This window comes from Haemaphysalis longicornis, unplaced genomic scaffold (genome assembly GCF_048455015.1).
Source record: "Haemaphysalis longicornis isolate Haplotype H1 unplaced genomic scaffold, Haemaphysalis longicornis Haplotype H1 scaffold_1, whole genome shotgun sequence".
Classification (NCBI taxonomy): domain Eukaryota; kingdom Metazoa; phylum Arthropoda; class Arachnida; order Ixodida; family Ixodidae; genus Haemaphysalis; species Haemaphysalis longicornis.
Genome location: NW_027526203.1, coordinates 232454948 through 232480266, shown reverse-complemented (window position 1 = coordinate 232480266; position 25319 = coordinate 232454948). Strand labels below are relative to the sequence as shown.

At 48.5% G+C, this 25319-nt stretch overlaps 1 protein-coding gene across 1 annotated transcript in view; it reads right to left on the bottom strand.

Moving 5' to 3' along the window:
• The window catches only part of LOC144158184 (potassium channel subfamily T member 1-like), a 500316-nt gene that overhangs the window by 228394 nt on the left and 246603 nt on the right, over positions 1 to 25319 (bottom strand). Inside the window, exon 2 of the mRNA XM_077688878.1 lies at positions 16550 to 16629. Coding sequence (XP_077545004.1) covers positions 16550 to 16629 — 80 coding nt within the window. The remainder of the gene's footprint in view (positions 1 to 16549; positions 16630 to 25319) is intronic.

Sequence of the window (25319 nt, the reverse complement as noted above, 5' to 3'; positions counted from 1 at the left end):
TGGGGTCTTGGAGACCCCGTCAGCAGATACGAGTGCGTTGCATGGGTGTGCCCTATCCGCAGCCTACCCAAGGCGACTTCCATGTGTCTGTTATGTGAGTCAGATGTGTACCGTCCCAACTGTGGCTTTATTACATGTAGTTTGTTGTCTGTCTGTTCATTCCAGTGTGTTTGCATGTTCTGCGCAAGTGTCTTATATGTGGCTTGAGGTCTGTGTAAGGTAGTGTTGTTATGTCTACTGTGTTTCGGAGTGCAGCATTGGCGGCCATTTCATCCGCCAGTTCATTTCCGCCGATGCCAGAGTGGCCTGGCACCCAACACACAGTCACCTCAAGGTTTGAAGAATATGCCAGCACAATTGATTTCAAGACAAGGTTAAATACATGGTTTTTCGAGGACTCTCCGGATGACAATGTAGGGACGACACTCAGCGAATCTGTATAGATGATGGATTTAGGAATATGATGTTCAACTATGTGAGTTACAACAAGAAAAATGCCATATGCTTCTGCCGTAAAAATACTTGTCTTTTCATTCATTGTTCTATATGCTTCAAAATTCGGCCCATGCGCCGCACAAGACACTGCAGTGAACGTTTTCGATGCATCGCTGAAAAACTGTGCAGCCTTGTATTTATCCTGCACATACATGAAATGCTGCAACTGTTTCCACTGCTTCCACTGTTTGTCCCACCATTCTTACTGATATAAAAAGAATGTGCCATAAATTTAAGCGCAAATAGCTCGTTCAGCAAGCTTATAAGCTCTGCCCAATTTGCGTTTGCTTTTACCGCCCTCCGCCAATCGCAGAGCTGTCTGGTATGACATCATAGGTTCTGTTGCGGGAAATAAGCTAGTGGGTCGCATGGCCATTCCCTTTTTTTCTAATTATGTAGCTTATTTGAGCGAAGTTTACGTTAAACGTGGTGGCAGTATGATTCTAACGAGGCAATCTTTTGAATGAACCAAACTTGTGTTTTCTCTTCATGGCTCCTTTAAAGTACGAAGAAGTTCTTTTATTTCTTCAGTTTGAGTTGGTAGGACGTAGGAAAAAAGCTGCGTGCGCAGCTTGACGGATTCCCGGCCCTTTAATGAACGGTGGCAGCTTGGGCAAGTGCGAATACAGGCATAATTGTTGAAGTACGGATACAACAGTGATACGCACTCATCACAAGCAGAGATATCAAAAACGTAGTTACTCTGTGCAGCCTAAAGAAAAAAATGGCAACGAATTGCACAGCACAAAAGCCTTTTTTAAAGGAAAAAATAAAACATCAAGAACCATGAAAAGAAAAAAAGACAATAGAAAGTTTCCTAATCAATTCGAATATTCAGGCACGGTTCCTTGCGATCCAGCACAACGAATCAACAAGCACAATCAGAATCCAACTCCAAATGAATGTTTCGCATCCGCTGAGGTACCCCTCGGAGGGGTCTCTTATAATTTTAGATGACCAAGCATTTTATTCTTTGACATCAGAAGTTTTATACGTACGGTGAAAAATGTACCAGCAAAGCGTTTTTTTATTATTATTTCGCAGTAACACCGACTTTAAAAGTGCCTTGGTATATAAAGTCGTGTATGGTGCATTAGGTCTCATGATGCAGGCATTTAATGAAAGACCCTTAGGCCTTGATTGCTTCGCTCATATGGCGCCTGAAAAATGTCTTCTCAGCATGCATGTCACCAGTAGTGAAGCCCACTTTTAAAGGGACACTGAAGTGATATGCAAACATTGCGGGATTACTAGCGCAAATTGTAGTCCGGAGTCCCCAGGCCATGTTTCGACCACTCTAGGCGCGTTTACGCGATTTTATTTAGTAGAAAAACTAATTCGAAAATGCTGTCCTCCTCTCTTTACGCTCGCCCATTTTCTGTGGCGTTTTCGTGTGACGTCAGGAGGGGATGAGCTGGCAATTGGCTGCGCCACGGCTGCGCTACTGCACGGCTCCCCGGCCGACAGAGTCAGTCGGCCCAGCGTTTCGTCCGCCGGCCGCCGGCGGGTCGTCGCAATCAAGGAGGTTAAAAAAAATTGCTAGGTCGCAATTCGTTCGCTTAGTTGAAACGAAGCCAGGACACGTTTGTGAATGGAAGAATGTGGCTTTCTTTACTTGGTTTGTTTGTACACTGTATCTAGCTCCAAGTCAAGGTCGCTTCACACAAGCGCTGCACAAGCGCACATGCGACGCTTCGCTGACTGGTACCCCAGTAGGAAAATATAAGGCCTCCTGAAGGCGGGAGAAGAGTCAGCGAAGTCAATATAGGTACTAAGGAAATAAAATCAACTGATATTTGTACCGTACAGCGTAAAACTAGGGCGCGGGAAGCACTTTTTTGCGCTGGGCGAACAAGCACAGCGGTCAGCAGCACGACTACGCATCTGCGAACGCTTTTCCGTATACGAAATGCAATTGCTAGACGTGAGCTACTGTGGAAACTCGGGCGACGCTTACTGCACGATCGCAGTACAACAAATAGTCACCTAAGCTGCTTGAAATGCCAAAACTAAATAAAAGTGTAAACCGGTTGTACAATATATACCCTATATTAGCAAGTCCTCCGCGTCCCGCTTCGTGGCTCAGTCTCTCCCCAGCCCTCGTCGGGGAAGGTCATGTCCAGCGAGAGCTCCCCACAGGCGACCGGCGCAGCCGCGCCGGACCGGTTTTCCCGTGACCCGCCGTCACCGTCCGCCGGCCCGTCCGCCTACCGCACCCTTCTGCCCACGCTCCCCACCGGAAAGCTCAGCGAGAACGCGCTGTTCTTACACGGAGATCCGTCGGCGCGGCCCTACGGGGTCGAAGACTTCGCATCTGCCCTCGAGAACATCACGGACTTGAGGGCGATCGAGTGTCTCGGCCCCTTTCAATACAACCACGTATGGATGGTCACCTTCAGAGCAGAGAACGACATGGAAGCCTTGGCAGCACGGACCGAGATTGTGGTGAAGGGAAGGCGATGCCTGGTCATCAACCCGAACCAACGTGAAGTCGCCGTTAAGGTGCATTGGCTTCCACCGAGGGTGCCTGACGAACTGATCGTGCGGCAGCTGGAGCGCTTCGGCCGTGTGCAACGAGTCGAGCGTGATGGCTGGAGAAAACCCGGGCTCGCGCACATGACCGGCACGAGCAGGGTGTATCACATCATCCCGTCCAGCCCCACGTCGCTGGAGGACGTACCGCACCAGGCGACCGTGCAGGGATGCCCCATACTGATAGAGGTAGCGGGTAGGCCAGCACTGTGCCTTCGATGCTACCACACCGGACACTATCGTAGGAGCTGCAGGACGCCGTGGTGCCGTTCGTGTCGCTCCTTCGGCCACGACCACGCAAACTGCACGGTCTCGTACGCCGCCAGAGTCAAGCAGCGAGCGTCCGCACGGCCTCAGCTGGAGGAATACATGGACGCGGACGACATGGCGGCCATGATGAGCAGCGCAGATCAAGAAGCAGCAGATTTCAATGCAACGCCAACCGACGGGCCCAGCCCGCCCCCCTCTACATCTCCCCCGCCGGCCTCCGAAGTCCCCGCAGCAGAGGAATGCAGCAACCCCGAGGAGGTCAAGGAGGCGACGGGAGAGGAGCGAGAGGGAAAGGAGGAGCAGCCACCGCCGGAGGACCCCTTGCCGTGCGTGGACCAAGGAGATTGCGTGGACACAATCCAACCAACGCCCCCTCCACCGGAGGGTCCCGGCGCCGTGGACTCCCAGGAAGACAGCAAAGAACCTGAAAGCCCAATTGTGACGCGCCGAAAGGCTCGCGGCAGGGCTGGAAACAACACCGGCCAGGGAGAAAGCGGGTCAAGGAACCCCGAGAAACCGAGATAAAAGCAGTCGAGGTGAGCGCCTTTCCCACAATGAGCCTCCCCCAAATCTTTTTAAAACTAGCCACGCTTAACGTAGTCAGCCTCGTCTCCGCTAAACGGAGACTTTGGCTATTAGAACTTCTGAATCAGGAAAAAATTGATGTAGCCTTTCTTCAGGAAACAAAAATCGGAAACCCAGACGATGCAAAAAATTTTGTACGCCTGTTCGGCAATCAGTTCTGGTGTTTTCACACCCTGACCGAGACCCGAGCAGGCGGCGCAGCCATTCTCGTTAGGAAAAATGATTCGGTCAAAATCGTGGACTGCGAATTGGGCAAAGATGGCCGCTTCAGCCTAGTGGACGCATTTGTGGGAGGGGAACTCACCCGTTTCCTGTGCATGTACGCTCCCAATGACCCACCATCACGAAGTGAGCTCTTCACCGCCACCCGCCCTCTTTTGAATGTCCCATGCACGGTTATATTTGGCGGTGACTTTAATTGTGTGACGGAAAAAAGTGACAGAGCAGGTGGGTGCAGCAGCACCGATGCCTCGTCGCGAATTTTAAAGTCAGTAGTTCGTGACTGTGACCTGACCGACGCGGCCTCGGGACGGAAGTGGGCCACCCCACGATACACCAGATGGAGTGGTGTGTCTCAGGCCCGGCTGGACCGGTTTTATGTCTCAGGAGACTTACTTTCACGAATACAAGACTACGCCGTGACACCCGTCCCACTGTCTGACCACGGCTTAGTGACATGTGAAATTAGGTACGATGTAAACCAAAAGCATGGCAAACTAAATCCGCGTTGGATAATGAACGCATCCATCATGCAAAACCCAGAATTCGTAGAACGCGTGCGGGAAGAAATAAAATGCTTGGGAACCCGCACGATAGGGTCCAGCGAGTGGGAATCTTTCAAAACTAAAATCAAAGAAGTTGCAACTACCATAGGCAGGCGAGAGGCCGCGCGTGGTAGAGCTACCCAAAACCGCCTCATGTCAACGCTCCGAGACCTCATTGAGGCGGATGAAGAGAGGCCTGGGGAATTTCGCGAGGACATCCGCGTAACTAAAAAAGAGCTTTTCAATGAACTGGAACATCGCTACTGGGGTGCCTTGGTCCGCAGCAGGGAGCAGAGAGTTGAGCAGGAGGCACAGCCCTCGAAAATCTTCCGCACGCTCGAGAGAGAGAACGCTACCCGGAAAAACATCACCGAGGTTCAACACCAAGGGCAGCTCGCGCGGGGACCGCGTGAAGTGGCAAGCGCCTTTGAGGACTTTTACTCCAGCCTGTTTAATTTGCAGATTGGATTAGACCCCGTGCCCGAGGAAGTTCTGAGCGAGCTCCCAAAGATATCGGAGGATTTGAGAGAATTAATTAACTCTCCAATAACTGCAGCGGAGGTAGAATCCGTAATCAAACAGCTACCCAGAAACAAGTCCCCAGGTCCAGACGGGATTGTCTCAGAATTTTACATGACTTTTCAAAAATGGTTAAGTCCAATACTCGCTTCAGTTTTCGAGGACACAATGCACAAAAAGCTACTTCCTCCTTCCATGCGAAATAGCCACCTGGTCCTCCTGCCGAAAACACCACAATCCGGTCCAATTCCAAGCACATCCGATTTCCGCCCGATTTCCCTTTTGTCGTCAGACTACAAAATCCTGGCTCGGATACTGGCTCATCGACTCGAAACGGCCCTTAGTACGGTGGTGGGCCCACACCAGACTTGCGGCTTCAAAGGGCGAACAATAAATTCCAACCTTCACTGGATGAGGACCGCTTGTGAGGCGGGAGAGCTAGGGTTAACACCACTGGCTGTGCTACAGCTCGACCTTAGGAAGGCATTCGACAGGGTACAACGGCCTTTCCTGTTCACACTCCTCAGGCACTGCGGAGTAGGAGACACCATGATGGAGTGGATCCAGATATGCTACACTCAAATCACGACGAGCATAATCGTTAATGGGCAAGTAGGAACCCCCATCATGGTACAAAACTCTGTCCGCCAAGGCTGTCCAATGTCTCCACTACTTTTTGCTCTTTACCTGGAGCCGCTGTGTCGCATGGTCGCTGCGTCCACCAAAATCGAAGGACTCTTTATGGGCGGACGGGAACTCCGAGTGTTGGCATATGCCGACGACGTTGCCCTTATCTGCACAACAGCTGCCCAAGCCGGAGAAGTACTCCGACTGGCACATCAGTTCTGCGGTTTCTCCGGTGCAGAGCTGAACCTTGAAAAATCCGAGGGAGCCTGGTTGGGGTGCTGGGAAAGGAAGCCGCGCAAGTGCTTCAACATGCGGTGGTCGGACCGCGTTGAGACATATCTAGGGGTAAAGATCGGAGTGGGCCAGGCGGTGGCGCCTCGATGGAAATCAAAAGTTGACGCGGCCGAATGGAAGCTTCACCCCTGGAGGAACCGTAACATATCCATTTATGCAAGGTCCCTCTTGTGCAACATGGTAGCCTACCCCGCAATTCTGTACGCAGCGCGCATTACCACCATCGATGCCGGCTCGATACAGAGGCTACACCGGTCGTGGGCAGTGTTCGTTTGGCGGTCGCAATACGAGCCCATGCGCCGCACCAATCTCTTCTGGAGCGTGGAGGGGGGTGGCATTGGACTGATAAACGCAGAACTCAAGCTCGTAGTCCAGCGCTTCCTTTTCTTCCGCGACCAGGTCGACCCGTTTCTTCAGGCGGCCATCCAATGCATGGGCTCCTTTCACTTGCGGCCGTGGCTTGCCACATCAGCGCCTGTCGATCACGGCTCTCGCACCACCGGGTTCTACAGGGAGATAGCGAGCGCGGTGGCTTCACTTCAGACGCGTTTTTCTTGGGAATACCTGCTCGCTGTGAAGCCGCGAAAGTTATACTGGGACCTAGTTGCTCAGACACTGCCACCACCCCTGTACCGTCAGCCACCGGTCCCTCATGGTGGAGGCGATGTTCTCAAGCGAGTCAGGCAATCCCCCATCCCAGTCGGCACAAAAGATTTTTTCTTCCGTTTCCACGCGGCAGTGTTGCCAGTCATGGCGCGTCAGCAGGAGCGGGGCTTCTTCCTCCCCTGGGGCGCCGGATGCCTCCTGTGTGGCAAACCGGAAACCGCAGAACATGCATTCCTTGACTGCAACACGGCGACGTATTTCTGGCACGAAATACAATCGTGCTTCAGAACGTCGTGGAACATCACTTGGCCGGGCCTCAAGTTCCTGTGCGCGGACACAGAGCACCACGCTTTCCGTGATTGTGTCCTAGCCATCGGACTACACGCCCTCTGGAAAGCGAGGGTAGAAGCAGTGGAGTGCGCCCTCCACCCACAACCCGCATGGCGACACTTTCTGCGGGAGGTCCAATGGACGGTCAGCGCATTGGGCACATCTGACTGCGACCTGGAACTGCGAAGGAAGCTCGCCCGAGGCAGCCATGCGCTGAAGCGCTACAAAACAAATGAGGAAAGGCGCAGGCAGGGAAAAGCCTAAGCCAAAAAAAAAAAGGGGGGGGGGGGGGCGCTGGAGCGTTCAACGGGCCAGCGTATCTACGTTGACCAAGTCCTCCTTTGAGAAACAGGAGAGATAGCGCCAGCCATAGGACACACACAATTCCTTTAGCCTTTGTTTTTGTAGAGCCTGTGCTTCTGTTTCTCATTGTCCTCCTATTTTTGCTTCGTGTCTCTTTGCCCCTTTTTTTGCTTCTCCTGGTTTCACGTTCGTTGTCACCTTACCCGCCAAACATGTAACCGACACATCCACTGTCAGACCTGCTCCTGAACCATGTGTAACACTCGGCATGACGTGTATATTTATGTGTAAATAAAGTTATTGTTTCAGAAAAAAAAAAAAAAAAAAAAAAAAAAAAAAAAACCCGCTTCGTGGCTCAGTGGTCTGGGGCGCCAGGTATGTCACCGCAATTGTTTTGCAAGTTACGAGTTCGAATCCCCGCGGGTACGTGCTTTTTTTTTTGTAAGTTAACTTTTTTGTTTTCCGCAGATGTTTTCTATATTGAGTTCACCTTTTTTTGGGCCGCAACGTTCATGGCTACACGAACTAGTTCACAAAACACGCGCAGGCTGGCACTGGCGCGCTAGCGAGTTCTCGTTGGCGTGCTGTTGCCATAAGCACCGACTGCTTGCAGGCAGTGGGCACAGGCCAGAATGAACAGACCCTTGGCCTGGTGAGAACACGCTTTTTACGATACAGGCATGAGGGAGGCAAGCTCCAAATATGGGGGAAAAGCGCATGACATTTGGGCGTCTGCGGGTACGCGGAGGGCGTTCATACACTGCGTAAGTCTCGGCTAGTGAATGCTACGACTACGAGCCGTCCTAGGAGGCTTATCTTGTGCATTTTACAGTCGACAACATGGCAGAAGCGCGGTACGATGATTACTGAGATATTGAGAATGCCCATCCAACAACGCCATTGGTTATGTTTTACAGAACCGAAACCGAAACCGAAACTTGTGTGATTGCTAACCTTGGGCATCGTCCAATCACGGCGCCCCTCCTCCCAACGTCACAGCCTTAGTTGGTGCGGCCGCCCCAAACCGCGCATGGTAGTTTTTCTTCTTTCGCGCTTTGTAAAATAATTACCGATTTGTCAACCGGATAAACGATGAAAAGTGTGCTAATTTGAGCCAGTCTACGCAGTGCAAGCAAAAACGGGAGCTTGACAAATTCACTTCAGTGTCCCTTTAAGGGGCTCGGTGTACAGGAGAGAAGTTTAAAGGGACCCTGCAACACTTTTTTCAACTTTTTAGATGCGACGCTGAGAGGAGCATCTCTTGCCGGCGGCCCTGTCCTTCCTGCGTCGTCGTTGTCCGCGTCCGCACAGCTGCGTCTCTCCTCCGCTCACCCCCTCTCCTCTCTCCGATAGCGAACGCTCTCGCCCAACGTCTGCGGGCGCGTGGCGCAGCGCACTCTCACTCCGCCGGTGGGCGGTGCTGCGCGCTGTGCGCATGTGCAGTACTCTCTCTCTCCGCGGTCTCCTCTCCTTCGGGTGCGCTGCTCCGGCCGCGCTCCGGCCGGTCTCTCAGTCGACGGTCGCCCGCGCTTGCGCTTGCGCCGAATCCCCTCGCGTGGAACCCAACGATGTGATTGAAACGCAATTCACGTTCACTACGCGTTTCACGCAGTTCGACTAATCGACCCAACGGAAACACCCAACGGAACCCCCTTCAGCGTCGCATCACACCAGGGTTCCCGCGAGGGGAGGTGGGCGTAATTTTTTTTGAAATCTTAAATGCTTCAATAACGCAGTCACCCGATACACTCTGTACTTATATGAGGGGGTCGCAAAGTACCTCAGCCAAAAATGACTCCTTTCGGCCCATCAGATAACTTGGAAACTCGCTCAAAAGATATTTCTTTCTTGCCCGGTCTTGGCGTTCTTCGACCGCTCGAATTACGTCATTAGGACCATGTAGCGGCTTTTGGCCGGTTTTCCTTCAGTTGCAGCAATGAACGCATTCAATAGCAACCTTACAAACAAAGCCACAAAAACAAAGCAGAAACGGAAGGCGTGTCTGCTGCTACAAGTAAATCCCGCAGTGCCGCTCCCGTGCTGGCGAAAACTATAGCTTTTGCAGTGCTTTCAGACGCGAAGGAAAGAGTGAAAGTGTTTATCGAAAGTGTTGCAGGGTCCCTTTACGATATTTAAGAAAATGTCCTTGGGCCACCATCATACTTTGACATCAGACATTTATACCTACGGTGAAAAATGTTGTACCACCAAAGCGTTTGTTTATTTCGCAGTAACGCCGACTTTAAAGGTGCCTTGATATATAAAGTCGTGTACGGATGAATGAGGTCTCAAGATGCAGGCATTTAGTGAAAGACCCTTAGGCCTTCTGCTTTGCTCATATGGCGCCTAGAAAAATGTCATCTCAGCAGTGGATGTCTGCAGTAGTAAAGCCTAGTTTAAAGGAGCTAGATCTACAGCAGAGCAGTTTAAGCAGTGATTCGACCATTCCTACTTCAGAGTTTCTGCAATTTTTTTTATGATTTATAAGTTTGACCTTACTCTGCAACTCGAGACATTATGAAGTATTCTGCTGTGTGATAAATATTATTCCAATTTGTTCTTGTTTGTAGGGTCAATCCGGCCTAGGGCTTTCAAGAAAGGCTTTTTGCACACTAAAAATCCTCTACAAGTCTGCTTTCCCGCAGTACACCTGAATGACCAAGCACGGCGTGTGAGGGAGAGTACTTGGTGTATAAAAAGCGTTACCTTCAATTTTACAGAAAAGTGTGGCCTTCTATGCGACCTCCCGCAATGCCAAACGCCATGCAGGCCCCGCCTTTCGCGTGAAATGTTACTCAGAGCGTCGTCCGCATTCCGTACATGTAAAATACCGCACACATTAGCGAGAGGTGGTCGCTCAATTGTCGAGGTGCACTTCTCGCGGCTGCCGCAAGAACGCGCAGTTTCAGTGTGGCGCACCATAAAAAAGGCGCATGACAGGCTTCCGCGCTTCCGATCAGGCGCTTCCGACCGACAGAAGCGCGCTTCCGTCGGTCGCTATACACTTATGCAATAAATACCTCTTAGCTGTTGCTATTTTGGACTGCTTCGTGAGAGCGCAAAATTATGTGCGGAGAAAGTGGCTTCAGAGATCAATCATCTTCGAATCTTCTCAACAGTCAAGAAAGGAGGCGGAGCATCTCTGCTCATCTGAAATGGAAAGGTGTCTATGGGATAGCTGCTGTGCCCTTAGACAGCGATGACACGAAAATGTACATTTGTCTCCCTCTGGGCCAACCTGGAGCCTCGGAAGCATTGCCCAGAACACCACCGCCCTGTTAAGGCGCCGTCTGCAGATAGGCACTCAGTGGACCACGCTTCTTTTTCTCCAATAGTGATAGCCACCCAGTAAGCCTTTTGCAGCTGGAATGACTCCTTGAGACCAGCTGTAAATCTTGTATCATCTAATGGCACAAGTTTGTTGGGGAAAAAAGCGTTGTCAGTCTCAAGAGCACCGTCGTTGTTACCGATAGGTACGCAAGTGTTGATTGACGCCTTGTATTGTACGTCAGAACTGTTCCTGCAATGGCCGAAATGGCGAAAACTGCGAGTGCTTCCGGCAGGCGCCATATGGGGGCGGAAATTCATGGAATTGGCAAAAGCACCGCCCTCGTAAACGAGGATTTCCAGAACTTCAGAGAAGATCCCGCTCTCGCAGAAAATAAGCAAACGGAAACATAAAACGAACAGCTGCGCATGCAGGGCTGTGAAATGGTATACTGAAAATGTATAATGTTTTTCTGCTTTTCAAATACGCGCAGAAAAACAGGTTGCATAGATATCAGTATTCCCGCAAGTGCGATCTAAAACATAACGGGGTAGTTGAGCAGAATACTAGGATTGCCTCAGGGTTATAAAGATGGTCCCCACCATCGGAGAGACAGCGTTGCGGATGACTTGGAAACACGCCATTGCGTGTCCAGGCGTCATGTTGAACATTTCCACATCACTGCCTAACTTAAGAGCCCCCAAACGCAAGAAAGGGCACCGCTACTGGCTCCTTTTTGACCATTCGGCGAAACAAGCCAGGGTACCGGTAGGTCCTCTCCCATTGGTAACAGCGCTCCCGTCTTAGACAACAAGCACCTGAGAACGAGTAATGTCCTTGGTCATTTCAAGAAAGCGAGAATCAGACTGGTGGCACGTGCGCACGCGAATTGGCAAATATTAGAACCAATGGATGGAGTTGGGGTAGTTGGTACGAATTAGGCAAGATATGGAAACAGCGCAAAGACCGGACCGGTGAAGAGACAAAGTTGGGCGCTAACATCTGAAATTTATTGTGCACATGCAAATATTAATAATTTTTTTCTTCGTATCCTTTAAATTTTGCACGGTGAAAAATAAATTTCAGTTTTTAGTAACCTGCACTTGTCTGTGTCACTTGTCCTGTATTTGCGCCATTTGCATACCATCTAATTGGAACGAAAATCTACCGCGGCTGATGGCGGGTCTACTGACTCCATGGATAACCTATGTAGAGTTTGTAAGAACGTAATATTTGCACACAGGCTTGAGTATGTCGACTTTCCACGGACATGTTACCGTTTCAGGACACCACATATCAGAGATTTGTGGAACGCCGATTTGCTAAATTATGTTCCAGGGGAAAGTTGGCCGCCTTTTGTATTTATCCTAATACCTTCTCTATCATAAAATAAGATAACTTTGCTTTCATTCTTGATGGATATTGATGTAGATTTTCCCACCCTGCTCACGGAGGCTCGGTTCAAATCGGATATTACCGCGCCCCTGCTACCAGTTCCCAACTCTTTTTTTCCGCCCTCACTTCAGTGAACCATCCAAAGTTTACCATATCCCTTGTGGAGCTTTTTCAAACGCAGATAGCCGTAATCGTGAGTAGTTATTGGTTTCGAGAGTGCGCCCCCGCACAAGCCTGGCATATTCACAGCGTGCGCCTACTGAACTGCTGGCCAGCTTGCCAGCATGCCGGAATTTTGGCGTGCCACCGTGCCGGAATTTGTAGCAGTTCTCTAGAATTAGCTGCGGAACACTAGAGGGCACCACAACGGTCCCCAAAAGGGTTTCATACGGGAGACAGGACAGTGTAAGGCTTTTTACTCACGGGCGTCATGGGTCAGCACAATTGTCAACGCAACTCAAAGCTGCACAAAGTATTCATAATGACTGAGAAACTTCGACTATACCCTCAATGACGGTGCGACAGCTAGCCGTGTTTGAATGGCCGCAAACAGATTGCTGTCCTTCTGTACAAATTCCTTTATTTTTCATTTTTTAGTGGAAACTTTTGTTTGCCTTCGCTCTTAGCTGCCGGACAACGCAAAATCAATTCTACGAGTCTGCAGCGCGTCCCGGCAGTTGTGGGCTTTTGTCTCTGTCCGGCGTTCGGATCAGTGGAGAAAAAGGGAATTTGGAGCACGGCGTGCCTTCAGAGAATTGATTCTTTTCGGCCATGTGCCACTGTACCTTTTGAGAATTCCGCCCAATGTGCGCTACACAAAAACTTGTGTCATTCTTCAACGGAAGAAATGTCAGGAACGCGAGAGCGGTAACAAAATGAACACGACACCGGAACGATTCGACAGTAGACGATAATAAATACGGACCTGTCAACATTACGATCAACCCAATATTGTGGGAGCATTCGTTATTTTAACGATCAGCACAATAAGGAGGTCGTACTAGTGTGTTAAAAGCAATATTTAAATGAGCCAGACATGAATAGACGACTGTAGTACACGCTAAAACTTCGAAACTGATGATCGTATGGCGCTGAGTGAACCGGAGGCTGAATACCTGTCTTTGATTGGGCCGAACGATACGGAAAAGGGGATGGGGGAGGTGAACCATAAAGCGTTTTCGTGCAGAAGCACGTGGCTGCCCCACATTTTTATCCAATATAAATAAGCTAATAACAGCCAAAATAACCATACCCACAGTCAAGCAATAAACAGTGCAGACGACATGCTTGCAGAAAAAAGCAATACGGGAGCTGAATAATGACAGATTACTTTTATCGACCCTTACGCACTCGCCTTTCTGGGACTTCCTTGTTAGGTGCCATAGAGCAACGGGGCAGCTTTTTACTGTGAAACCGTCGGCAGCAACTTATCCTCGGTCCAGAGCACCGTAAGCCCAGCAGGCAGCAAGTATGCACTTTCGTAGGTGCTCTGCTTCTCACTCATACGGAAAAAGTATTGAAAGAAAGTCGCGCACGCACGCATGCCCAATGAGGACCAAACATTTTACGCATTTCGAAGGGCCTGAAAAAAATGTCCCGTTTTAAATTTGTTGTTAGCGTTCGTGTACACACAGACTGTTTCATGGCCGGAAACAGCGTTCAACCACTTAAACTACAAACGAATATTGGGGCAGTAACTCAGTAAACCCAAAAATTAGCAGCGCATGTAAAGAGGTGACGGGATAAGCGAAGGCACACAAACAGGATACGTTCTTGTTTCGACTCTACCTGTTTTTATTTGGCTGTTGTACTCATTTCCCAGAATGAATCACAGTGCTTCTATACAGGTTTTACCGCTCAATTTATTCCTATCACCATCCAATTTATCCGGGCGCCAGCCAATTCAATCCAGGTGCCAGCGAATTTAATTCAAGTGCCAACCAATTTAATCCGGTCACCCACCAAATTAATCCAGCTGTCAGAAAATTGTTCAAGAGTGTCGTGTGGGAAATTTGGAGCAGCTTTGCGAACTTAGTTGCGCGTGGTGTGGTGAAAACGTAGTGTTTCGATCTTGATCTTTTATTTGCATAATATCTTATGCGCACAGCTTAAGGGACATTAACTTACACGCGCAGACCAAGAGAGCGATATTTTTTGATCCATTGGTGCCGTGTGCCTCTGCCGTGTGCTGATCGTCGGCAAGATTGTCAGAAGTATCGTCGGCACGCGTATTATTACGCCAGCAGAGTTGCCAGCGTATTGTTACGCAAGCAGACGTAATTTATTTTGGAAACGATACTTAACACGGCAGAGAAGCATTCGTTGAATAAAAGTCAGAATTAAAACGGCCTTTAAGTAGTGTGTTTGTATCAAAGGAACTTCTGAAGGCTTTGTTACCCGAGCAGCAGACGATACTTCTGACGTGAGTTATCGACGGGGCTCTCGCAGACGATCAGCTCACAGCCCGCTGCACCAATGGATAAAAAAATACCGCTCTCTTCGTCTGCGCCTGTTAGCAAATGTCCATGAAGCTGTGCGCATAAGATATTTTGCACATAATGTATCAGGAAACACAACGTTTTCACCACTCCACACGCAACAAAGTCCGCAAAGCTGCGCCTAATTTCGCACAAAACACTCCTGGGGCGGTATTCTCGAGTTTTGTCCCTTTTGTGTCCCTTTCAAAAGTGTCTCTTTTGGCAAGCCCTGATTGGCTAAAAGCAAACAACCGGAAGTGACGTAACGCAAGCGCGGAAAACCTACTGCCAACGTTCATTGCTTAACCGGAAGTACATCACGAGGAAGGGGCGCAAAAGGGACGTTTTCAAAAGGGACAGCTACGAGAATACCGCCCAGGCTGAACAACCTTCTCACAAATGGATTAATTTGGTTGGCGAACACATTAAATGGGCTGGCACTTGGATTAAATTCGCTGGCACCCGGATTAAATTAGATGGCACTTGGATTAAATTAGATGGCGCTTGGATTAATTTGGCTGGCACCTGGATTAAATTGTATGACAATTTGATTAAATTGATTGGAAAAACCTGTTGATGCCATGGTGAGCTCGTTCTCAATTGAGTTCATTGCATCACTCCAGTGCTTTTTTATTATTATTCAGTTGCTCTAAAGGCCCTTGCGGGCATTACATGGGATGGGGGGGGAAGGTTACAAAAATACTTCAACACTTCAGCACAATTACACAGCAAGCGCAATTTCGGAAATTGTAAAGAGGTTAGCAAAAAACGAAAAGAAGGAATACAAGAAGAAATAAAAAAACAGTCAGTAAAAAGCATGTAAGTACGCTTGGTGTTATCAAAGGCAAAAAATTCGAAGTTTCTTAGACAAGCGCGTCGAAACTGCCCTTCAATCGGTTGAAAAACGAATCATTACCTTGAATAGACACAATTTGTGGTGCCAGCCTGTTCCAGTGATAAATAGCGAGAAATATAGGTGATTATTGAAGAAGATTTGGGCGTGCAAACACGGGGCAGAATTTGAAAGGATGATCGAGTCGTGGAAAAATGAGATGTGCGGGCTTAACATGGGATGCTGAAAAAGACGCCGAGTCATGACTGAGTCTGTGGAAGCTAGAGGACATTGCTATCAGTCGTCGATTTTCTGGTATAAAGCGCCCGGACAGCCAGCCAGCACCAAGGCATCCTGGACTAAGAATGCCTCTTACAGGGTGGAGGCCCTAAGAACATCCTCCTACTCACCAGTACATTAAATGTTTCTCTCTCTCTCTCTCTCTTTCTCTCTTTCTAGAGAGGGTAACTGGAGGGATTCTTTTATAGTCGTCATTGTGGATGTTCTGGAGTAGTTTTTAGTAATAAAACGTGCTGCTTTATTCTGTAAGGATTCGAGCTTGTTTATTAGGTATGTCTGATTTATTATTAAATATGCCTGTTAATTAGGTACGTCTGATACCATATTAACGAGGCCTATTCTATCTTAGGACGAACTAAAGCTATGTAAGCTAGAAGTTTGTTTGACTGATTTGCTAATTTGCTAAATACAAATGTCGCCTACTGAACCCCACGGAAAGGGGGGAATACTTGCTTACCCCCCCCCCCCCCCTTTGGGAGAAAAATACTTCGGAATACTTGGGAAATACTTGGGAGTTAGGGGAATACTTGGCGGGAATACGTTCTTTAGAAAAAGCTGCATAAATGTGATCATTCCACTTAAGGTTTCAAGATAAATGAACACCCATATATTTTAACGTAGACACATTTTCTATGCACATGTTATTCATAACGTATGAAATGAATTGAACGTTACAATGTCTCGTAAATGTCATTGTTTTAGTTTTCAAAACATTCATTTACATCTGCCATTGCTCGCATCAAAGAGAAATTTTGTTGCAATGTTTTTGTGCAATATTTCTTGCTTGATATTTGCTAAACGACGTAACGAATGTCGGCTAACAGCGGTAACCGTCACCGAAATGTCAAACACCCGCGGACAGTTCCGTACTAAACAGGGGAGAAGAAATGTAAACGTGGAATACTCGTCTTCGAAAAGGCGGTCAGGAAAATAGGAAAAGAGAGACGCTCACTTGATCGTTGGTTCTTGATAAAGTACAGGTGAAGCCTCTCCTTTAGCGTGTTCTCGTTGACGTAGAACTCTACGCGGACCCTGCGAAGAAAGAAAGAGAGGTTGGACACTGTAGTGAAACGACAAAATAAATTTCATTCTCTTCACGCCATCTGAATATACGTAACATGCAAGGCCAGGAGAACTGGGTGTAGCCTTATCCGAGTTGATAAACAACCGTAGTTGTTGCAGCTCCTGCACGTGCATAACTCAGCTGCAATATCAATAATAACCATTTGAAACGAAGACACATAAGAACGCACTATGAATTGGGATTGCGAAAACACTTTAATGTGCAACTGAACACTCCTGAGTGTCGAATCGAATTACGCAGGACGTTTTGTGCCGGGAGAGGAGCAGAAGACGAGAGGAGGGAGAGAGAGAAACTTCTTTATTCAGAGCAGTTATGTCCTCACGGGAGTGGTGCCCTCTTCACAGGTATCCATGCGCTGCCTTGGCTACAGCCGCTCTCTCAACGAGCAGGAGCTGGTCGGAGAAGTGGGAGCAGAAGTGGCCGGAGAGCGAAGCTCAGCGCGACGAGAAGCGCAGCCGACCAGCTGCGGAAGTGATGGCGGTGATGACGGAACCGAGTGCATTATGCCCACTCAGGGATATCGTACAGGCAAGCTAATGGTCATTTCGGCTGATCCGGATTGCCAAAATATAAACGTTCGTGACGTTATGTCTCCTTTCCATTAGCGTGAAGTGCACGTACAACGAGACAACTTTCTCGGAAGAACTGCGGTACTTCCTGCCTGCGAAACGTACGTGTGCACCACAGTGCTACGAGTTCCGGGTTTCATAACCTTCGCGTGACGGGTCTTCGCTGCAGCTACTGCTCATAACCAGCACCTTCAACGTGGAATTGACCACTGAACTGAGACTGATCGTAGTGTAACCGTTTACTACGTAATATAACTAAAGGATAATGCCTTTAAGCTTGTTCGGTAGCTAACGGTCTGGCCTCCGAAATGCGGTGTCCACGCGCATCTTGTCATACGATTGCCTCTTGTCGTACAGCGGACTTTACATAGCGCAGTGTTTCCAGTGTTTGTGCGTTTCCAAATTTATCTCGGAACAACTTTCGAAAGAATTTCGTCTTGAGTTGGAATTATTTTGCAACAAATAAACCAATATTCCAACAAACTAGCTCTAGAAGAGAGCTAGTTTTTTTCTTTTTGTTGAAATAACCACCCTCTGTTTAAAATCGCGCCTCACACCAGGCACAAAGCCGCTGGGGCTAAGCCTGCATATTGGTGAGCCCCTCCGGTCATTAACAGGCGGCGGGTTTAAACACCAGCTGTGGGCTTTCTTAATCACTTGTAGCAACACAACAGAAATGTGCTGATGCAAATTGCGCAAATGCACTGCCAATCAATTCAACGGCTAGATCACTCGGGATGATTTGCACGCCGTCACCAGCTGCTCGGTTTAGGCGAATGGTACGTTTCAATTACGCTTTTTAATCGCGCCTTCCACTATCATGGGAAATCCAAGGAGAGATTATGCGATTACTAGCTGATAGGCGCAAATTAACGCTAGAAGCTCGAAGTATTTCTGAAAGGAGGGAGTGTCTTGAATTTGGCGACACCACCACGCCTACTCCGGAATGAGAGTAGTAGCGTAATGGCACATTGAAGGAATTGGCAGATTTGCATCCCCGAAAACAATACAGCGCTTCGTTTGCTTAGACATACGGAGCTGGCGCTAAAACACTAGGACAGGGCCGTGATTGTTTGCCTTACATCATGTTTTTATCTACTTTGGCTCAGCCTTTTCTTTAAGGGCGAAGTACACAATGCCTGCAAGGTCACGAAGGAGGTATTGAGGTTCTTCAAAGAGGAGAAAAAATGCGCTCCATGTGGTAACATTTTATCGTGCTACATCTATCACCATTACTTGTTTTCGCTGAAAAAAGGCGCAAACGTGTCCTGAGGAAACAACGATTACCCATTCATCACTGGGCTGCTCAAGAAGAGCAAAAATTACCCGCGTTCGGTAACTACATGCGCACCCCCTTAAAACCACGTGCGTAGCCTTTATGTTCATCCCCTCCCCCCTCCCACGCGCAGAAACACGTTTCTTCAGCATCTACACGTTTCCGGTGAGGAATGACACAAATGGGAACTTTTTGGGGTCTACGCTTTTGCCGACGCGTGCAGAAAGCTTGTGACTTGTTTGCTCCTGGACTAGTGGGATGGACGCATATTCCCGGCAGAGGCTATATCTGAAGGCTGTACAGTGAAATAAATTTCTTTTTCGCAGACTTTCAGAGTTACCGGTTGTATCACCCTCCCCATGTGCTGATCGAGAGTAGATCATTTATATTCTTGTCATTTACCACTCGAAGGGGAAGATGTGTGAGGGATTTCGACGTAGTCTGTAGGTGAAACAGGAAGGAACCAAATGTGATTGGCCACGCCTTTTTATGAGCACATGACTGAATTGTTTCGGCACAAACTGGTAACCGTTAGTTTTTCCGGATTAGTTCAGTTTCGGTTCTGGTTCGGCCACCTCATTTCAACTAAACTAAAATAACAGAAAATGATTTTTATACAGTAGCTACATAATGTAGGTGTCAAGAGCGGCAGAGAAAAATTCACCAGTAAGCGGCTTGACAATAGCCTGCGCCTCTTTAATACTTACACATAACTGTATCAGACATTGGCAATTTGCGATGAATACTCATTCCTCTCTCCCTATATCTCTTTGTCTGCGCTGTCCTTTAAGATAAATCAACACTCTAAAACGCGGGTTCCGTTTTCCGTCTTTTCTTGTCAATTCCTCATTGATCGAATGCGGAATATTTCCTTCAACTCCTTTCCCTGCCCCGGGGAAGAAATTGTGCGGCTCAGCCGTCGTTTCCGAGTATGCATTCTAACGCACAGAAAACAAACCGCGCGAAGCTAGAAGTTACTGCTATGAAATACAAAGTCGCTCCCCTGGGGAAGTAAACGAACTTAGTTTTCTGGAATACCGAGATGAGATTGACTCGGGAAATAAGTGGGGCACTGCATTGGACTTCGCGCCGTAGGTATACTGAAGATTCGGGCTTCTTTCAGGCGAGCTTCCGAGGTGGCAACGGCAAATTTTACAGAAGCAGGCCTGAGCGCTTTTTATTTATAAGGAAAGAGGCGCGTAACGCCGAGCAATAAAAAAACAGGAAGTTTTACATTTCCGCGCACCGCGGCGCTCCCATGTTGTTCGAGCGCAAATATGAGTGCCGTGAATTTCATACAAGTCAGCATAGAGATTGTAGTCCGTTCTTAACGATTACCGCTATGCCAAGGGTCCTGGAAGACGATTCAGTTGCTTGAGGATTGTACCCCTATTCCAGTGTACAAAGCCCTCGCGTTTCCTTTATTACTACCAAGCGCCATTTTGTCAGAGTTGCCACCAGGAAATTTTAGGTTTCCTTGGGAAATTTCGGGTGTTCATCATCAGGTACATGATAATTCAAGTCCGAGATTTCGTATACTTTTTTTCGCTAATTCCCCACATATTTTTACCCCTAACGCAGATGAGGTGGCATGACGATATGTTGGTTGGTGTACTCAGGATTTCAAAGATAAATCGCATATTGCCTCCTTTTTCTGTGGGTTAGCCTGTGTTCCTTCAAACTTCAAACTGATGAGGTCTATATTACACAGGTTACGACACAACAGTGTCGTAGCCTGAGTAATATAGTTGCACCAATTTTTATGCCGGACAGGTAAGCTCTTAAAACATCGTTGTTGTTCCGTGTGTTTCATTTCTTCCGCAGGGGCAACACGAGCATCATGATTATGCTTCTCCACACTGCACGCTGAAAGACCACCACTCAATGCGGTCCAATTTTCCAATGCACACATAAAAAAATTCAGTCATATCATATGTATGTCGCCTTTATTCGTTAAATGTGTCCTTTACGCGCACTAATTGGTCACTAGGGTGTGCTGCTACGAATAAAACCCACGAACATCTTGTAGAATGTACTACATCCTCCACTGATTGCCATAACTTAACCGAGCGGCCGCTTTTCTGGTGGAGGCGAAAAGCAAGAACGCCCGTGTGTTTCAGATTTCAGCGCACGTTAAAGATCCTAGGTGGTCAAAATTACTCCGGAGCCCTGTACTGAGGCGCGCCTCATCGCCTGTGTAGCGTCGGTGCGTTAAACTCTACAATCAATCAATAACTTAAAGTAACCGCAGTGTAACTTCACCTCAGGCGTGCGAATGTCCCGAAGGACGCTTCACCTGCCACGATAAAGCATAAAAAGGGAGCGATAATAAGCAATAACGCCTAGACAGCCCAATAGGAATCCAACGGCGTAAACAGCGGGGGCTAGTCCGACTACTATTTTCGAAAGGAGAACTTTCCTTACTTTCCGTGGAGTGTGAGAGCAAGAAATTTCACCTTTGCGCCGAGACTGGGGTGTTACCACTTTGACCGCGACTTACTGCACCATCTCATTCTGCCTATCATCTTTGTCTACGAACGCAGCGTTGCATCCATACGATCTTGTCTAAGAAGAGAGGGCTGCAGTGTCACAGCCCATTGATTTAGAGACAGCTCAAAAACGTTGAAAGACCACGGGCTCTGCGGGGATGTCTGCCCATGCCGTCAACACTGCCATAGCATGAAACCAGATGCACGTGTCCCGGTTCCTAAAAGAGGAAGAACGGAAAGCTTGTGTGTGTGCCGCCCGCTGCCTCCATCGCCATTAGTCTTGTGATTTCGGCCCCGTTCTGGCACTAAACATTGTTTGCGCGAAGGGAACCTCATCATTATGCTACATTTCTGGTGAAGCTGTACCATGGGGGCGCGCCAAACGCGCATGCGGCCGTCAATGGCGAGTTCATACCACCTCGGCTAACCTACGCAGTCCTGTTACGCCGCTCTTGGACTTTAGTTACTTCCGACGCATATTCTGGCTCCTATTTGCAGCAGTTCGGGAACCGGGCCACGATTCCGCCGAGATCTTAATCGCGAAACAGGAGCTCGCCAGGGATATATAGCTAATGTCGTCGAGAAACGGGTGTCGGGTCGTCTCGCGTAGCGGGCGGAAGAAGGGTAGACGCTGCGTCCGTACACGCGCGGGCCATTACTTCACGCTTTGCCCGGCCGGATGTCATCACCGGCTGCAAGCTCCCTCTTTCCGGATGGTGCACAAGCGGCAGATAAAGGCATTAGAGAAGAAACGCGCCAAGCATAACGCCAAAAGCACGAAGCGATCGCGCCCGCCTCTGTAGACTCAACCATCCCGTAGCGCGGTATAGCCTTTTCCCGCACGATATTATATCCTTTAAGAGTTCCCAAAGTGAGTCGGCTCCAGGGAGCCGCACGAATGGTGCACTTTGAGGAGCAGATTATGGAACGCTTTCATTCTCACTGGAGTATGCGTGCAAAGAATGAGTTACCAAGCAAGGTAGAGAAATAACTCATTTGTATTAAATGACGTAATTCCGCGTGCAAAGGTTTTGATACAGTCAAGGTGACGGTGGGATGCCACCGCCTTTGCGGAGACACTCAGAGTACCACTACGAGAACCGTAAAACACTTGCGGTGATTTTATTCCTGCCAGTGGCGTTATTGTTTTTATTATTAGTAGATGGTACAGCGTACTGTTGACAGAGTTCTCGCACTATAAATCTACCGTAAGGGAGCTATATAGAGATAAAAAGAAACTCTAGTCGAGAGCTGGGCTCCCCGCTAGTGCAACCTTGCTAATATAAAGCGTATTCGACTTTTCTATCCAGTCGTCCTTAGAAGAAAAGTAAAAAAAAAAAATAAAAGGAAAGTTAAAGCGCGGCGAGTAAGGTAAGTAACCATACCCGAAGTATACGTCGGTATCGCTTGTCGAGTCCCGTGCTAATTTGCCGCACCCGATGCACAAGTACAGCGGTGGCGATCGTGACGATGGTGCAACCTTGTCTTCGAACAAGACGGGGTTTAGGGAAGATTTACGCCGGCGGTTTTGACGATCGCGGTGATTCTTCTGTGTTAGCGACTGCAGAAATCAGGGTTGTTGTAATGTGAAATGGTCAGAGGCTTAGTCGAGTATTTTGTGGCGGAGGTGCCTGAAGCCTCCCAGCTGGAAAACGAACGTCCCAGTGCGTACCCTTTGCGTCACCGTCAAAGCAGTGTGTTGCGTAAAATATGCTTCAGAAACGAGGCTGGTTTTGAAGCAAGGACGATTTAGGCAGAACGAGAGAGTGCCGCGCCGTGACCAGCGACGATGATGACACCTTCTCCTTCCCCCACTTATTGCCTAGTTTACAAAACGGGTGGTGGGCTGTGGCATCACTGACAGGTGGTGCGAGATTTCGTCTATCGGGATGTCGCGTCATTCTGGTACTGGTTAGGCGAATGTTATGCCGAATTAACGCGCTAGGCTAATGTTCTTGAGATGCGAGTTCAAATCCGAAACGATCCTCAAATGGGATTTTATTCTATTTAAAGCGGTGGCCATTTTGGTACCATTGAGAGAGGAGCTGTTCGGTTTAATTATTTCAAATATAGTCGCACGGATTATTTGTCTGAGCTTATCCGAACTAACGGGATCCAAGCACTGCAGTCCAGGTGAAAGTTTCTTCGCCTTAAATTTCTGTACGTCTTACTTCGCCGCAAACTTGCCCTACACTCGAGTCCGTTTCTGAAACGGCTTGCTCCTCGTCACACTCGTCATTCCCATTCCCTGTCTTCAACACCATCGTTCGATACTACCAATCTGTTTAATTTTTTTTACGCACTATAAAGGACTGGAACAATTTCTGAAGTCTCATAATTCATTAAAAGCTAATGTTTAGCCGCGTGGAGACCAACGCTTTTGTAGCCTGAGCTACACTGGCCGAGGTTGAGCAACTTCGCGTGGCTCCTGGAGAGCCGTGCTGCGCATGAGCGAGGAGTAGTGACGTCACACGGCGCACAGAACGTTGCTCGCTGCCCGGCGTCTCTCACACACCCCACGGGTCCAGCGTCTTCGCCGACCTCTGTTCCGCACGTGGCGGCCGGGTCCACTTGATGATCATGCGAGGGGTGGCCGGGTGTGGAACCGATGGCTCGTGCGTCGCAGCAACACCGGCGCGCGCCTGTGGAACCAGCTTAGCTCTGGGGTGATTGGTGCCGCTGCGCCGGAGCCGCTTGATAAATATACATGTGTCGCATAATGCGTATACCGAGTGTGTGTCATTGAAGCAGCAGTAAGCATGATAATCAAGCTAATCCTTGACAACCAGGAAAGCTAGGAATAACCAGCTGAACCTTAGCTCACGCTACGTATATCCCGGCATAGCCGAGCTAAGCCACTGCTAATGTTTTACCCTTTTGCTGTATTTCATTCGTGCCACATGTAGCACTATGTCCTGTGCTGCATCTTATATGATTATCACACTTTTATGCCCCTCCTGCTTGGACCTATGGCCTGCAATATATCCTTAAACAAATAAACGATAAATTCGGGAAATTCGTTTTTTCACTACGGACGCCTGACGCCGGATGCCGGCTTTTTCGCTTAATAGGTCATTTAAGCCTTTCTTCGCAATAAAAGAGCATACCAGAGCGCCGTAAAGCAGCAAGGCGCAGTGTTAACCCCCGATCCCATTTACGCGGTCTAACGCAAACCCTACAGGCTCACTATACGAGCCTACGAAAAGGAGTTGCCTGGCGTATTCTTTAATTAACTAGAATCCGACAATGACTTTTTTCGCATGCTTAAAGAAAGAGCTCCCGAAACACGCTTTGAACATGGTCAGTAAACACGCACATTCGTTAGGGTTACTGGCTGAATGATATGTAAGCAGAATATTGTTTTGGCGTGAACAGCAAAGGCTCAGGCATTACGCGGAAAAGTTTTTCACCTCGTTCCTGGGATTATTCAAGATCCCCTGTCAGCTGTTATCCCGCCCTTACGCGGCACGCAGCGGGATACCTGCCATTGGCCAGTTTTTTGCGCGCACTTCCGCTAACTCGCAAATATCGTCCTTCCATCGTAGCCGACGCTTTGGCTAATTAGCGTTCGCTCCAGCCCGCTTACGATCTATCACGATCGCCTGTGTATCCCTTTTAACACGAAAGTATTTTATTCCGAGATACACAAAGATTTTGCTGACGTCATATCCGTCACGGAAATGACACCAGTACAACAAAGCAAGCGGCCTGTAAAGGGTGCACCCCTGCACACAGGGTCTTCTTGCGGGGAAGCAACCTTTAGTAGTAAAGAGTACGTTATACTTAGGGTTGTTCGTTTTCCGGTTTTATATTTTAACATGAAAGTGTTTTATGCCGGGCTACACCAAGATTTCACAGACGTCACATCCGCCACGGAAATGACGCGAGTACACCTTTGCCGAAGAGACCCGCCAGCAGGACGTCGCTCGCCAAGCACACCCACAAGACAGCCGCCGATGCGCAAATTGTGCTCAGCTGCAGATTTCGCTGCACGTTTCACTTTCATGTTTCACCGATTCCTACACTGTAAACGCAAACTAGCCGGAAATGGAGTTTTAATCAAGTAATGTGCCCTGAAAAGTACCTATAGCAAAAAATGTACTCCCTAGGCATGATCTAAAGAAGTGGACGAACCTCCATGGTAGTACCGTTGCCCATCCGGGTAGCAAAAGGGAGGATTTAGAACGACTTAACACCATTTGTGAGATGGCGTTCGGTTCCTTGTATACTACCACGTCCACAATAAACGCCCTATCTGAGGTAATCATCTCAAGCGGGCGGTCGCCATGTTAGTCTTCTGTTGT